The 15,142-nt window shown below is 45.7% G+C and overlaps 2 protein-coding genes across 2 annotated transcripts in view; one reads left to right on the forward strand and one right to left on the reverse strand.

Moving 5' to 3' along the window:
• Positions 1 to 41: 41 nt before the first annotated feature.
• Positions 42 to 7,767, forward strand: UBE2A (ubiquitin-conjugating enzyme E2A; the record flags this gene model as incomplete). The annotated part of the gene is made up of 4 exons (XM_010010735.1): positions 42 to 69; positions 5,380 to 5,469; positions 6,448 to 6,536; positions 6,981 to 7,767. Coding segments are annotated over 4 exons (336 nt in total), but the record flags the coding sequence as incomplete, so codon positions are not given.
• A 3,683-nt stretch (positions 7,768 to 11,450) lies between these two features.
• NKRF (NFKB repressing factor) overlaps positions 11,451 to 15,142 on the reverse strand; it is a 4,465-nt gene continuing 773 nt past the window's right edge. The window contains exon 2 of the mRNA XM_010010724.1: positions 11,451 to 13,640. Within this exon, the coding sequence (XP_010009026.1) occupies positions 11,656 to 13,640 (1,985 nt within the window). The 3' untranslated portion in view covers positions 11,451 to 11,655. The remainder of the gene's footprint in view (positions 13,641 to 15,142) is intronic.

Here is a 15,142-nt window from a genome sequence, read left to right on the forward strand (position 1 = left end):
AGCCCACGGGTAACGCTGTGCTCTGCTTTTTCCCCTCTTCTAGGCCTGAGGGGACCCCTTTCGAGGACGGTAAGTGAGGCGTGCGGGCCTGGGGTTTGGCTTTCTCGGGGTTCGCTGCAGTCTGACACGGCCCCGGTGTGCGCTGTCCTGACTGGGCAACAGGTGGGGGCCTGGGGATGAGAAGGACGTGGGTGCACACACTCGTGTGCTGGCCTTGTGTAAGCACTGTATTGCTTTCCCCCCGTTCCAAGAAAGTGGTGTTGATCTAGATTGCTGTGTTGATTTACAGAAACATACGAAGTAGCTTGTAGGTGCTTGCTTGTAATCACTAAATCTGACTATGCTAAGCCTGATTTGCTGTACCATTTTAAGGATCTCCAAGCTTTTCTGTCGAATCCTGGGTCGTGTTTTTAGGGACACTCATATTTGGAGAACCATCAAAAACCTGGTACAGAAATGTTGCCATTTGTTTTGAGCTGTTTTTTCTGATGCTGGAAGTGTTTTGCGAGTAAGTTCCAGTGTGAGTCAGCTGTAGTAGGAGATGGGCCGATTTGTTTGAGGAAGCTCAGAACAGATACTTTGTTGGGTTTTTGTCTTGACATCTGCTTCACTCTGCTACAGTCGGTATCATTCAGGGTTAAAGATTAAAAGGACTTTTAAACTTTAAAAGGTGACTAAATAGGTCCTTGTAACATACCTGTGTCCTGGTGGTTTCCACATAGTCTCATTGTCTTCTGCCTTTGCTGGTGCTGTATGAATACTTCAGCATCTCTGTGAAAACTTGTTAGACATGAAATACTGTTTAACTGAAATCAGTGATGCAGTTTTTTATTGTTATTTAAGATACTTTCAGTGCAGGCTATAATTAATCCTAGATCTGCATGACTCATGGCAAAAGCATAGGAAAAATTCCTTCACTCTTGTGTTGTTCTTGGCTCACTTCTTTGTCTCTGTTTATCCTCAGAGGTAGCACCTGTGGGCATGCCTCTAAAGTGCAGGTTATTTTTATTATTTTTTTTTTCCTCCTGTGAAGATTTTGAAGATTTTAAATGTTTCAGTTCTAAGAAAACTCCAGAGACTCCAAAATTCTTTTAATGTATTTGATCTCTTAAGATAAAACTTGCTATGGTACCTGCTTCAGGATTCTGATGTTTAGAACTTGAGTATTCTGTATCATTGCATAATAGAACAGATTGACTAAATGTATTCTGTTATGTCATCTTGTAAACCTAAAAGAAGGGCTCCCTTAAAGTTCTGTGAGGGCTGCTAGAGCTGCTTAGACTCTTGGTGCATTGCCACTAATAGTGATTCACTGGTGGAGCAGAAAGCCACCTCCTTCCAGTGTGCTAAAATGTAGGTTGTTTCCACGTTCAGGCTGTTCCAGCTCAGTGTGGGGTTAACAGATGCTATAAGGGCTTTTTTCCATACATTTCCATTTAGTTGACGGAGGTTGGAGTCTGCTTTTGAGAGCTTTGACATATTGATTTCCTCCCTGCTTTCCACTGTGGCAGCATTGTGTCTTTATCTAGGGTACTTGGGATATGTTGTGCTCGCAGCAGTTTGATGTTCAGACATGCTTGAGTCTGCTGCTGCTGTCCTGCTGCTGTGGCTGATCTAATAATATGATCTTGGGGTGTGATGGATTGCTCTTTCCATAGCAAAGTGTGTGTGCTTTCACAGTGTGCACTCAGGAGAACACCTATGTCTTGTGTTCCAGGATCTGCTTATCTATCTCCTTTGCTCTGAGACATATCTTACATTGTGCTAGATAACAAAATACTAAGCAGTGCCTACAGATAGGGGTATATTGGTGGCTCAGCTGAGCTTTTTCATTGAGTAGGGTAGCATAGTTCAGATGCACTTTAGCTTAATGTAGGTAAAATTAAGGGAATTCTTTATTGAACAGCATTGAGTTGTTAGTTTGGGCTTGTTTTGTAACTGTGCAGGCCCTTGCGACTCAGAGGTACAGTGGAGCTCTGTAATCCTTCTCACGAAGCCTTTGCAGGTCAGTGTTCCTCAGAAGTCATTTGTATTTTTGTTCTTGGGCTCTACAACTTCCTGGTGATACTGTAGGACTTCAGATACCTTAGTTATTGTGGAAGTAGCCCATGAATTTCATTTATTTATTTGTTGAACCAGAGTTGTAATCACTTAAACATTGTGAGAATTACTGTTCTTTATCCTTGTTCTGGTGCGGCTCTTCTCCAGTCTTGGCTTCCAAGGTTTCTTAGCTTTGTCTGAACTGAAAACCTGAAGTTCAAACGTGTTTGTTTACTTGCTGTGCAGCATAATGCAGCTGAAACCCTCCTGCCCCTCCACCCCCAGACTTCAGAGGGTGTTTTCACAGCTCAGTGTGCAGGCTGGCTTGCCCTAGGAGCAACTACTAATTTAGAACAGCAGCATAACTTCCCTCTTCTGGTTGAAGAGGATTTGATTGCAGGTGTCTGCAGTAGGACCCCGGGGGGATATTTATCCTGCCTTTCACCACATTTCTAAGAATCTCTGTGTGTGTGGCATCTCAAGTGGTAGTGCTGCCCCAGTGATGGAAACCCAGCTCTCCCAGTCCTTCAGACCTGTTTCTCTGAAACTGGATGATGATTTTGTGGTTAGTGCAGAATTCCTGGCTAGGAGAGAGTTAAGTAGCACAGCTGTTATAGTATCTTGCCTTGCTGCCATCAGAGAAAGCAAGGCAGTAAGGTGTTTGCCTTTTGTGTGGTTTGTTCCTTGTTCATGGGATATGGATTCTGTATCCTTATGTGGGAGGGGAGGAAATTGTCCCTGCTTTATGGTCACTGGAATGGAGGGGGCTGCTCTTGCTTCCTGTAGCAAGAAGGGCCTGGCAGGAACATGGGTGCTCCTCTGGCAGGGGTTAATTGGGGCAGTGTACAGGCATGGAGAAACCTCCCTGTTAGCTATGGTGGAGTCTCACATCCTGAGGTAGGAGAGACAGATCAACAAGGTAAAGAGAGGTACAAGAGAGAAAAGAGAATGTTCTCCTAAGATCAGTGATGATCCTAATATGTCATAATAATGACAACGAATATGATATTTTATGTTTTAAAACCATCTGTCTAGGGTAAGTTGCAAAGAATATCAGTTGAAAGCTTTAACATTAATGGTAGAAGAGACTGACACTGAGGGCCTTGTCCACAGCAGTGTGTCACGATACCTGTTTGACTTACGCGCGCTTTCAGTTGTGAGTGACCCTTGGACATTGGTTCATGGACTCTCTGGACTTGTCCTTTATCAAAGCTCAGCAATGAGGTGGTGTGTACTGCAGAGCTCCTCCAAAGAGCCATTGCTACCCTGGGTCTTGACTTGGAGGTTTGAGTAGGTAGATGCTGCAGCTGGATACTGTCTAACCACTTGCTCAGGTTTGTTTTCAAAGTGATGCTGACCTGTCTCTGGTGGGACAAATTGCTTCCATTGCTCTCAGGAGCTTTAAATGGATTCTAAGACCAAACTGCCCCCGTTACTGATTTTCAGCCATTTTATCTGTTCCCTCTGCTCCCACTTCAGTCAGTGTTCTAGAATAGCATTCATTTTCTCAAGTATGCTTGTTGAAATCTACTGTTTGATGGTTTGTGCTCAGTTTACAGCCTACTGCTTGCTTAGTCACTCTTCCACAGAAGAAAGTCCCTGCTTTCCTGCTTTGTAAGGAGGCTACTGAGAACCAGAACTGGGGCAGGGAGACCTGGGAAGTTCTAAAATTTAGAATAAAATCCCTAAGTATTTGATTCCAAAGGGCCGATACTGCTTGGGATTGTCACCATGTAGGGAAGGAAAAAGGTCCTGAGCTGATGTTCACAGCTGGTAGAAGTTGATACTAACTTTCCACTGCTGGCTTTCAAGCTGATCTCAGATCTGTCTCTGTGCTTCTGAATTAGCTGGAGTGAAGTTTGGAAGTTCCCACTACATACTTCTGCTGATTTGAAGGATCCTGCTCCTGTTGTTTTGCAGTGAGATAGCACACTGCTGGCTTTCTGCCCTTAGGTTGTTAGGCTGCTAATAAAAACCAAACATGCAAGACCTTATTTTTAGGATGTTGAGACTTCCCCCTGCTGTACAGATAGCTCTGAAGCATCTGTACTGTGTACATCTTCATGCTAAACTGGAACGTCAAAGCAATGACCTTCATTTCTTGCAACTCAGTGTTATAGTTTATCTCCTTATAAAGGAAGGAGTCCCTGGGAAATCCTGCAGGTCCTGGCTGATCTGGAAAAAGGGACTGAAAATTCTGCTCTATGGCTACTACTTGTTGGCACATGCTTGTCAGCCAAGTGAAGGAATACATTAATGATATTAGTGTGGAAAGCTTCCTCACAGTAGGAAGCAAGGTTGAGCTTTACATCTGAGCCCCTGAGTTTTAGTTTGGGCACTGAGTGTTGGGGGCGATGGACCTGTCACAGATACATGAGGATGCCCTGGTAATGCGCCTGCCCTGGCAGGTTGTTACAGTTGTTACTGTAGGGCACGTTCTTCTTACAGGAAAACTGTATTTTGATGTGAAGGTGCTTCAGATGGATCTCTCTGAGCGTACCCAGGAACTTCATAAACTGCCTCCCAGATGGGTTGCTGAGGTGATAGCATGGCAAGAGCAGCTTGGAGTATCTGGAGGTCCTTAGCTACTGCTCTGACTCACTAGCAGCGCTTAATCCCTCGGAACCATATTTATGCATATTTAGTTGACAGACTTCTTATTCTCAGATTGTCATAGCCTGAGAAGGGCTAAAATCACTTCTGTTGGTGCAGGCTGGTAAAGCGATTGGGTTAACTGCAGAGCTTTCTGTTTCTGTTTAGTCAGTCTTTCTCAGATGAAGACTAGTTAGTCTGAAGTAACTGATCAGGGTTTTAAAGTGTCTGATTTGGATGCTGCTTTCAATACTACTTTTCTGCAATAGGATGTGATTACCTTACAGTTGATAAAAATGTATTTTCTTGAAACTGAAACAGGAAGTAACTAAGAAGGTCCTTGTCATGATGCATATTCCCGCCTCTAGGACTTACTAAATCATGGCCTGTTGCACAGATGGTTATACACCCACTTGTGCTGTTTTTACAGTGCGCTGAGATTAGGCTTTGTGGAAGAAGAACTCAAGGGAAGATTTACTTCCTAACACAAACCTTTTGACTGGGGTAGTGAGTTTGGCAATAAAAGTAATTCACAGGAGATACTCTTGTACCAGCGTTGGCTGGAGTCAATGATTAACTCCAAAGAGAGTAGGAGAATTGTTGTAGGACTGAGCAATCTCTATTCCCTATCCAGCATGTGCATATCAGCACAATAGTACAGTTTGTGCTTGTGGAGGGATGCTACTTATTCATCCCTTGTGTAAATTCATTCTGAGTAAAGGTTACTTATCTCTCTTTCAACTCCAGGAACTTTCAAACTTACAATAGAATTCACAGAAGAATATCCGAATAAGCCACCCACTGTTAGATTTGTCTCTAAAATGTTTCATCCAAATGGTAAGTACTTACACAATGCTGCTGCTTTTTAAGTTCTAGCTTTTTATAGTGTGGTAGAAAAAAAGTCCATTTATTATCAAAGTTTCCACTATTTAATAAGCAAGCAAAATTCCAGTGTGGTTCTATGTAGGTTTGGTAAGGATGAATATGTGAGCAGTGCTCAGGGGCAATAAAAGGAGCCTCTTATCTTGCAGGTATTACAGCACAGTATTGAGACACTTCTCTCTCAACTGCCTGTTGTTAAACCTTACAGAAGAATATTTTGTACTTAAAGAGCAGTGCCTTGGACTTCTATCCATATGTACTGCACATACAGACAGCAGTATGTATGGACACTGGATGTGTGATGCTGCTGAATGCAGTTGTCTTTTATCACTTCCCCAAAATGACATACCTCGAAATGTCATACCCAAAGAATGACATACCTCAAAATGTAGTGCTAGTTTCCAGCTATAGAGAGTGACAGATCATTTAATTAACCCCTTTCTGTGGTAATTAAAGGTTGGAGCGGTATTCCTTGTCTCCAACAAATACTAGCTTTGTGAAGGAATACTAGAAACTTTCAAATGTTGCAGGTAAGTGAAGTGCCCTGAGGGAAAGTTCTTCTAAAGCTGCCATGAGCTTTAGAACACTAGACACTGACTGTTGTAGGTACTTTGAGGAAGCCTTACCTGTAAACAGCTTGTGTTTATTTGGTTCTCTTGTGGGTAGCTTAATTTTTTTTGCCTTAAAATGTATTAATGGTAGTTGCAATGTCACATAAAAGCTTGATGTTAAAGAATAAGCAGGGATTGAGTTTAAATACCACAGGCAGCTGTTGGTGACAACCTTCACCTATTCCTTCCTCCAGGCTTGTTTGCTGTCAGATGCTATTGTAGCGTTTGTCAGTACACAGGTTTTTCAGGAGCAGGCAGTACTAGGACAAACTGAGAGCTATACAACTTCTGTGTTAAGCCATTCTTCTTGAACCTTTTCTAGTCTATGCAGACGGTAGTATATGTCTGGATATTCTTCAGAATCGTTGGAGTCCTACTTACGATGTCTCCTCCATCTTAACATCCATACAGGTAAAATGAACCCTGCATGAAAAGGCAGAATGAAACTAGGATGCTTTGACAAAAACAGCTCAGGAAACACTTTATTTTGCCTCCTGCTAGCCAGTATAGCATCTATACCTTGATATGTGCTAAGGTATGACTACTTCCCAGGTACAAACTAACAGTGACAGTAGGTGGTCACTGAAGGGGCCTGTCTAGTGATCACACTGCTTGGGTATTGCTGCGTGGCTGTCAGTTGCATTGTCAGCTGCAGAGTCAGTTGCAGTGTCACCTGCACTGCTGAGAGTAAGAGCGACAGCAAACGCGTCCAGTAACTTAGAGCTGGAATAACGCCATGTACCTGCCTGTATGTAATTAACCTCTGCACTCTTATCAGTATGGATAGTTTTATGGAATGTGTTGGAAAACTGTGCATACTCTCCAGTGCCTAAGAATCTCTTTCTCTTTGCACAGTCTCTATTGGATGAGCCAAACCCCAACAGCCCAGCAAACAGCCAGGCAGCTCAGCTATACCAAGAGAATAAGCGGGAATATGAAAAACGGGTTTCTGCAATAGTAGAACAGAGCTGGCGTGACTGTTGACCCAGGATGATGCAAATGAACACTCTGTTGATGAGGAAAATAAACAAAGTGTCTGAGTCATCTTTTTCCTCCTAGCATTTACTTTGAAAGCAGAATAGCTGTTGTGCTGTTGCCACCCTCCCTTGCTGAAGCTTCTTCTCCTTGGACATCAGAAAGCACCCACTTTGAAGTCAAGTGTTCTGTACTTGGGTTACTTGCAAAAGAGTTACTGATGCTGAATCCATTTCCTGTGCCCCCTCTCCAGTCTTAGGGCAGTATTGTGCATTTCTGTAGTGTACACTAAGCTTTTAATTGTAATTGTGTTATACACAGTGATGCTTATGTGTAGCTTGATAAAGGGATGTTTATATACATACACATTTTTTAACTGATATTAACTAAAGTGCTGATGTGTCCAGGCTGGTCATTTACCTCTACTATTGGTTTAGACCCCACTGCATTTGTACGTACGGAGTGAAGAAATAACCTCTTGTTTCCCTTCTGTATTGGTTTATCAACTCCTTAGTCATGGTAAAAACCAAAACCAAACAACTCTTAAATTGATTCCAATTCAAATACTTAGTAAGACTGTGGAATGCTAGTTACTTCTGCACTTCACATGCAAGATTTATGTACAGATATACGTAAACCACTCCAGCTGTGGTACTCTGATCTTTGCTTAGGGTGAGAAACACCCCCCATTTTTATTTTGTTTTAAAGGGCATGCCTACAGAGACTGCTTCACTAATTTCTGTAGTCCTGTCACTGAGGCATTACTGGACAAACCCAGGTAGAGCTGTGGTACTCTGAGCGAAAGACCTTCCGCATTAAGGAAGAGAGAAAAGCTGAAGTGTTTCAGCAGTGGAATTATTCCTTCAGTGTCTTTCACCTGCCCCTTACCTTTAGCTGAGAAAGACAAGTCCTTGGGGATCGAACTTTGCCTTGTGGAAAGTTTGAATAAAGTACAGGTGGGCACTTGAGTTTCTGCAGTTTCTGCTCTCCATAGGTGACTGTGTGGTTTGTGTGAGCTACTGCTGCATGCTTGAGTTAGTTTCCCTTCAGTTTTATGAAAGTATTTTTTCAACTCTGGAAAAAAAAAAACAAACAAACCAACATTTGTAAGTCCAGACTCGCTTTTTTGGTAGGGCTGAGTTTGTACCTTTGGATACAGTACCTTAAGCAGCAGGGTGGGACGAAGCCTACGATTGTGTTGTCCACTGTTCCCGTGTCCTTTGTGTGCACATTGGTCTGTTAGTTGAGAAGTACAACTTTGCACAAGTAACCCATGTAAGAAACTGTACATTTTTCAAAAGTTGTAAATAAAGTGTAACCTTAGTGCTTATTGTATAAATAGGCAAGAGGTGTATAGCTGTGGTTATTTTAATGGGGCTGTAGGAGGCTGCTGTGGGACTGAGCTCCAGGTAGGCTCTTAGGGCAGGACTGAGGAGCAGCAGTGGGGTGGATGCAGGGATTGGGACTTGCCCCTCCAGCACAGATACGGGCAAAAAGACACCAGTCATAGCATAAAAAGCACTTGCAGAAAGCTCAGCACCACGTTGTGTCTGTGAATGAGCCATTGACAAAGATGATTATGAGTTTGTTTCAGTAACTCAACAGGCTCAGTAATGAATTGATACAGGAATCGTATTTATTTTCCTCCCATCTTATGAGGGGGAGAACAGGATTTAAATTGACTGACACATACCAAAAGCTGGTACTGCTGCTTTGCTCTACAATTAAGATAGAAGCTGCCAGGCTCTTTCAAAAAGGGAATCCAAAAAAGGGTTATTTGTACGTGCTGTGACACAGCTCATACCACTGAACAGCCTTTTGCCATTGAAGTACCTGAGGTACACACGCTCCTCCTAACGGACAGTGTCTTAACTGTCATTATAGCTGCATCTGGCATCTCAGGTGTGCATGGAGTGAGTCTGCTCTGTAATAGTGTTTTTTAAGCAGTCCCTGTGCAAGACTTCCCCAAGGCAGAGCCAGCTGAGCAGCAAACCCCTTAGTTACACCCACTAAGTTATAGACCAGTGCAAAAAACACCCCAAAACACCGACCCACCCCCACCTGCAGCGATAGAGGGGACTGAAGCCAACCAGGAGTCCCTTAACCATGGCCCCTGATCCCGCCGCAAGGATTCCTGCACGCGATTGGCAGCAGAACCTTTCTGAACGGCCCAAGTCCTAATGGTGCAGAAGCCCCCGTATCAGCACCTCCAGTTTGTATTTGTCTTGATAGCCACTAAAAACAAACCAAACAAAACCCAGCCACCACACACAACAGGATGGTGTGGACTCTTAAGAGAGCAAGGAAACGAGCAGCACACGGCTGCAAGAAAAAACAAACCCTGACCTTTGTACCCCTTTTTAGCATGGCATTCATCCACTAATTGAATTCCCAAGCAGGCCCTGGCTCTCCAGCCAAGCTTACAGCTCTACAGACACACCAGGGACAGAGGTTCTGGCAACCCTTCAGCTCCAGCAGTAACAGTCAGACAAAGCTACAGCCACTACAGAGACAGGATGGCAACAGGCCCATGCTGCCAGCGGTACCACACTCAGCAAACATGGTGAACAGGGCTTGGAACCGGATGATCTTTAAGGTCCCATCCAGTCCAAACCATTCTGTAACTGTGCTAAGATGGGTAGACAAGTCACAGCAAGAGGTAGAGCAAGGCCCTGGGTGGCTGCCCCTGCTGAGGGGCTGTTACATTTAGCCAGCTCCTGCTCCCCCCAGAAAGTCATTTCTCATCCCGAATCCCGCAGCAGGGCTCTTGCTGCCTGCCTCAGTATCACCAAGCCTACAAGACCTGCAGCATATCCAAGCAAGGGAGGGGGAGCAGCACGCCTGCCTGCTGCAGGAATATCTGCGTAGAAAGTACCACTCCTACATCACCATCTGCTGCAACCCAGCGTTCGGGGAGCGGAATTCAGCAGTAGAGAGGGAATAACACACACAAACCCCAAACACCAGAACCCAACATACTTTCAGAATGAACTGCCAGATTGTTTTTCAGCACAGGCAGCGGCAGCGGCACGTTCCTGTTTCATCCGTCCAAGCCAGTGGACACTGCTGCAGCCATCCAGGCAGAGAGCAGGGAATGCTCGTGTCCTTCCCAACAGGCTTACCTGCCAGGGCAGGCGCTTCCTGCTCGCACGGCGCGGCCAAAAGTGCTTCTGACTGCACATCACCAGGATATTCTGCTGCATCAGCGGAGGTCAGTCACCCTCTTCTCTGTGCTGCGAGGATCCAAAGAGGAAACAGGAGATGGGAAAAAAGCTAGAGGAGGATGTAAAAAAGATGGAGAGGCAGAAAAACAAAAGGGAGAGCTGAGACACAAGGCAACAGACAAAAAGTATTTCATTAGGACTGGGTTTGTGCTACTGGTGACAGAAGAAACAGCATCTCACTCTTGGCTCTTCCAAGGTCAGTGCCTAACCTTTGTTTGCAACATGGAGTGAGCATTCCTCCATGGCTCACAAAGTGCCCTGTCCTGTGGTGGAGGCAGAGGTCAGCCTGTTTCCAGCCCCCCGCACCCTGGAGAGACACCACGCTCGCCCCACACAGCAGAGCGACACCAGGAGTTCAGCTGTGATTTGGCCCTGACACACAGAGGCACAGGTACAGTAACGGAGCAGAGGACTCCTCAGACACAGCTTGGGTTTCGCTCAGGATCAAAGAGCTCATATTCAAAGTAAAAAACTCAGTTGCATAACGGTGCCCACGAGCCGCCCGGCGCGTGGGCTCTGCAGTTACCTCCACTTGTGCTTCACACTTCACATGGTATCTCATCTGCTCACGTCAAACAGAACTCCAAGGTAAAAACGCCCTGGGATTATCTCAGTCAGACATGCTGCTGCTGAAGGTGCATTCAGGAATTCACAGGATGGAAGACTCAAGGTAGAAAGCTATGAATTAAAACTGTGGTTAAACTGGCTCAGGACATCTCTCTACCTACAAACACAGCAGAGACAAGACCTTGAGATATATCTATATATATATGTATATATTTCTCAAGAATAAACACAGATTTCACACATTACTAATTTTTTTCTTTACAAAGTGTGACAAATCCTGGTTTTTTTTTTCCAGAAATAAAACTTTTATTTTCATTGTCATTAATACCAACTTTACATACAGGTTTATTCCCCCAAAACTGCATTTCCTTTGCTTTTTATGATTTCTTTTTTTATTTTTATTTTTTTTTAAAAAAGGGCTTTTTTTTACTTCCTTGTTCAAGAAGAATAAGGGAACTATAATTTTGAATGATGTCAAATTCTTCCTCGTTGGACATGTGGTTTTGCTATTACAAAACTATTAAAATGTGAAGGAACAAGTAATATCAAAGACACATACAGTGACAGCACTACTGCTCTTGGGCTGTGCTAATTTACTTGGAACAGAACTCGGTCAGTTCTAAACGTCTAACAATGTTTTAGAAATGATATTAACAAAGTGAAGGACTTTTAATGTTGATATAGCCCATGACAGGAAAAATGCAGCATCTTTCTCTCACCGAGTATCCGGGCAGCTCAGTCTCTAGTTAAAGGGACACGTCTCCTCAGTTTGCTTGTGGCATAATAAGCTCGTAGTGCCCAACCTGGCCCTCCTGCTTCAGCTGGTCCAACAGATCCTCCTTGCGCCGCTTCCTGCTCACCACCAAGTACCTGTTGTGCCCCTGCCCATGAGATTTACTTTTAAGACCATATTTTTGGGCGATCTGATGGATCTGCTTCCGCTCGTCCATGGTCAGTTCTCTAGAGAAAGTCAAGTCAATGTGGCTCTCCGAGCGTGCATAGTTCCGAATGATCTCTTCGATATCTCTTTTAGCGATTTTGTTGACCCTTTCCACGTCAAGCCCGAGTCCTTCCCTTTTAAACTGCTCCTTCACCGAAATAGGCTCTCTAATTCCTTCCCCGGCTTTCCCCAGGCCACCGCCTGTCCAGCCCATCTTTCTTAATATTTGATTCCCAATGTTGTCTTCTTTGATCTTCTGTTTGAAAGCCTCTTCTGCTGACCGACCCCGGATCTCGTTTCGGGAGATGACGTCTTCGACGGTGCCTTTCTTCAGGTTATTGACAACAGTTGGCTGAGTCTTTTTGAGGATTTTCACAGCTTCCTCTGCTGCCTCATGCTTGACAGATTTCTTCACTCCAACTGCTTCTGCGATGAATTCGTCTTCAAGCAGCACCTTGCACTTCCATCGCATGCCAGTCATCCTTTCAAAGACGTACTCCACCGTCATCTTGTTGAACTGGGCAGTGTCGTTCAGCGTGCACACTGGATTACTGGAGTTCTCATAAACCACGAGGTCTTTCAGGTCCTTCTTCCTTCCGGAGCCCCGTGATGAGCAGCCCACCTTCTGAACCTGGGTCACTTTGATGGCTGCTATGTTTGACTGCATCTTCTGCAGGATCTTCAGTGCCTCCTCGGCGGCTGCGTGCTTGCTGGTCTTTTTAGTGCCAAACCCCTCGGCGAGGCAGTGGTCTTGCAGATACACCTGGCAGCGCCACGAGCGGTTGGGCATTAATTCATATTTATATTCAACAGACATTTTGTTGTATGAGGCAGAATTGTTAAGGATTCCTATCGCGTCGCTGGCGTTCTCCGTGAGGACAAAACTAGTCCAGTGTTTGCTGGTATTAGCGGAACCTTTCACGGACTCGGTACCAGGCTGCATCGGGACACAGTCCCTGTTGGCAACTACAAACTCCTCGTGGGGTTTGAGAGCAGGAGGGAAGTCCGGGCGGCTCACGCCTGCCTCGCACACCACCAAGTCTTCGTGGTAGGTGTGCTTGAACTTCCGCTGCACAACTCGCACTTCCACGGACTTCTTCAGCAGCCTGACCGCCAGCTCCGCCGCTCGATCCCGGGACCCGTTTTTGCTGCCGGCGTAACCGGTGGCCAGGTAGACATTCTGACATCGCACCTCACAAGCAAAGCCATCCGTTAGGAGCTTCTTGCTCTTGGGGAGGTCAGAAGGGGCGATTTCTTTCAGAGGAACATAAATATACTCAGGATTTGTCTTGCACGCCTGAATTGAACGTGTCAAAAGATACGTAAAGTTAATTTTGTCAGTCCCAGTGTTTGCATCTGGGTTAGCAAGGTTTTTCCAGACAGCTGCTGACAGTTTCTCGATAAAACTCTGCTTCAGCATTATAGCTGACGGAGGGAAAGTCTCTGATGCAGACTGGGCAGGTGAAGGGGAAACGGAAGCCTGCAACGTGCTGTTTGTGGTAGAGTCCACGCTATTCACAGCCTTCCTGGCTGCTACTGCCGGGCCTGCAAAGCCAAGCCCAGCGGGGCTGGGGGGCTGCGGGTCCGCCTCCCGTGCACCCACAGAATTGGTACAGTTTTCAGCTGGCTGTGCTGTGCTGTTCGTGTTTGCCTCCTGGTTCACCTCCTGCATTTGGTTATCCAGAGGCTCTTCCCTCCTGTCACCCCTCTCAGCACTGGTGACAAAGTGTATGGGTTCAAAACGCGGTCGCACCCGGAACCTGGGGGCCATCTTTTTGGGCGGCTCAGGAATCTCTTCCAGCTCCGGACCTACGAGGAGGAAGAAAACAAAGATTACCTATACATGCTATGAGAGGGGGACAGTGTTTTCAGAGAGTGATCTCCAGGAGGAGCCTGCAGGCTCCAAACACAGGATTCCCTCTTCTTAGCCACAAACCAGGTTTCCTTCCAAACACATTCACACCTGAGCACGTGAGACCACTCGTTCTTGTGCAGGTCACTACGCTGCTATTTCCAGCTCCCCAGCTACCATACACAAATATTTAGCTATGTGGATTTCAGTCCAAATCACTTGCTCTGCCCCCCAACGCTGCCCACTGAACCCATCCAGTCAGTTCTGAACTTCATCATTCAAAGCTACCGAACCAAGTAAAAACCACGGCCAGTAAGACAGAGCACCAGAGCAGGACACGAGCCTCAGCTCCGACTGCTGCAGGGCTGCGGGGTGATGATGTCAGATAAACTACTTCATCTTCAGGTCTTCTCATTTGATAGAGGAGCACAGTGATGCTGAACCCTCCCTTCCAAAGCATGCAGGACTGTTAATGAGTGTTAATAGAAGCATATTTTGGCTAAAGGACACCAAACATGGAGAAATCTGCCCCAGCTACTGTGTCCGGGGGGGGCCCATTACACGTTACTGGTAAACCTCTTGTTTCTTAGCCAGATGAAATTCGAATGAGGCAGAACGTCCTGATATGCACAGCTACTGCAGAAAATAAGAATGGAATAGCTGATAAGTAAGTTACATCTAGGTGGTGGTTATACAAGACCTCCTGTGAAAGACTTGGCCCACACTGAAGTGGTACATGTACGTAATTTCATCAAGGTGCAAAAAGCCACCTCAGTGCCTTGGAATGAGCTGCCTAATCCAGTGTGGATGTGTGCGACTGTAATACAGGTCAGGCAACACATCTGTCTAGACATCACACTACCACAGTGTATTTATCACAGCCTAGCTCACTATAAGGTGAAAAACCCACTTTGCATGCAGCATAAACAGACTTTCCTGTTTCAATCAGGTAACAGAGCTCTTACACATGCGTTAAATCCTTCACTCGTCAGTTTTGATGAACTATGGCAAGGTTCACGTTTCCTGCTCAGTTTAGTATTTGGATGATTGCGCTGCAGCAGCATCTAAAGGCTCTCGCCAGCAGAACAGCTCTTTATGCTGTCTGTGCAACATGCAATCCAGAACAGTTCCCTGCAGAGCTGCTGCCTGGCAGACACACAAAACATGTAGCATTCTTCTCAGTTTTGCAGCCTGGCCACTGAAGCACAGGAAGGTTGCTGAGTGTCAAAGCAAGGGAAGAAGCCTTGGCAGAGCCAGAGGTTATATCCAAGCCCAGGGGAGCCTTTGCTGCCTGACCATTTGTGCTTTAAACAGCCAAGCTGACCGACGCTGCCTCACAACGCCAGGGCCTGCCCGCTCGCATCCACGTCCCGCACACAGGAACAGCTCCTCTGCCCTCCCTCCAGAGAGGGCAGGGAGCTCCGAGGGGCTGGGGCGGAGCCACCGGATGGCGGGCCTG

Source organism: Nestor notabilis, unplaced genomic scaffold (genome assembly GCF_000696875.1).
Source record: "Nestor notabilis isolate BGI_N333 unplaced genomic scaffold, ASM69687v1 scaffold7720, whole genome shotgun sequence".
Lineage (NCBI taxonomy): Eukaryota > Metazoa > Chordata > Aves > Psittaciformes > Psittacidae > Nestor > Nestor notabilis.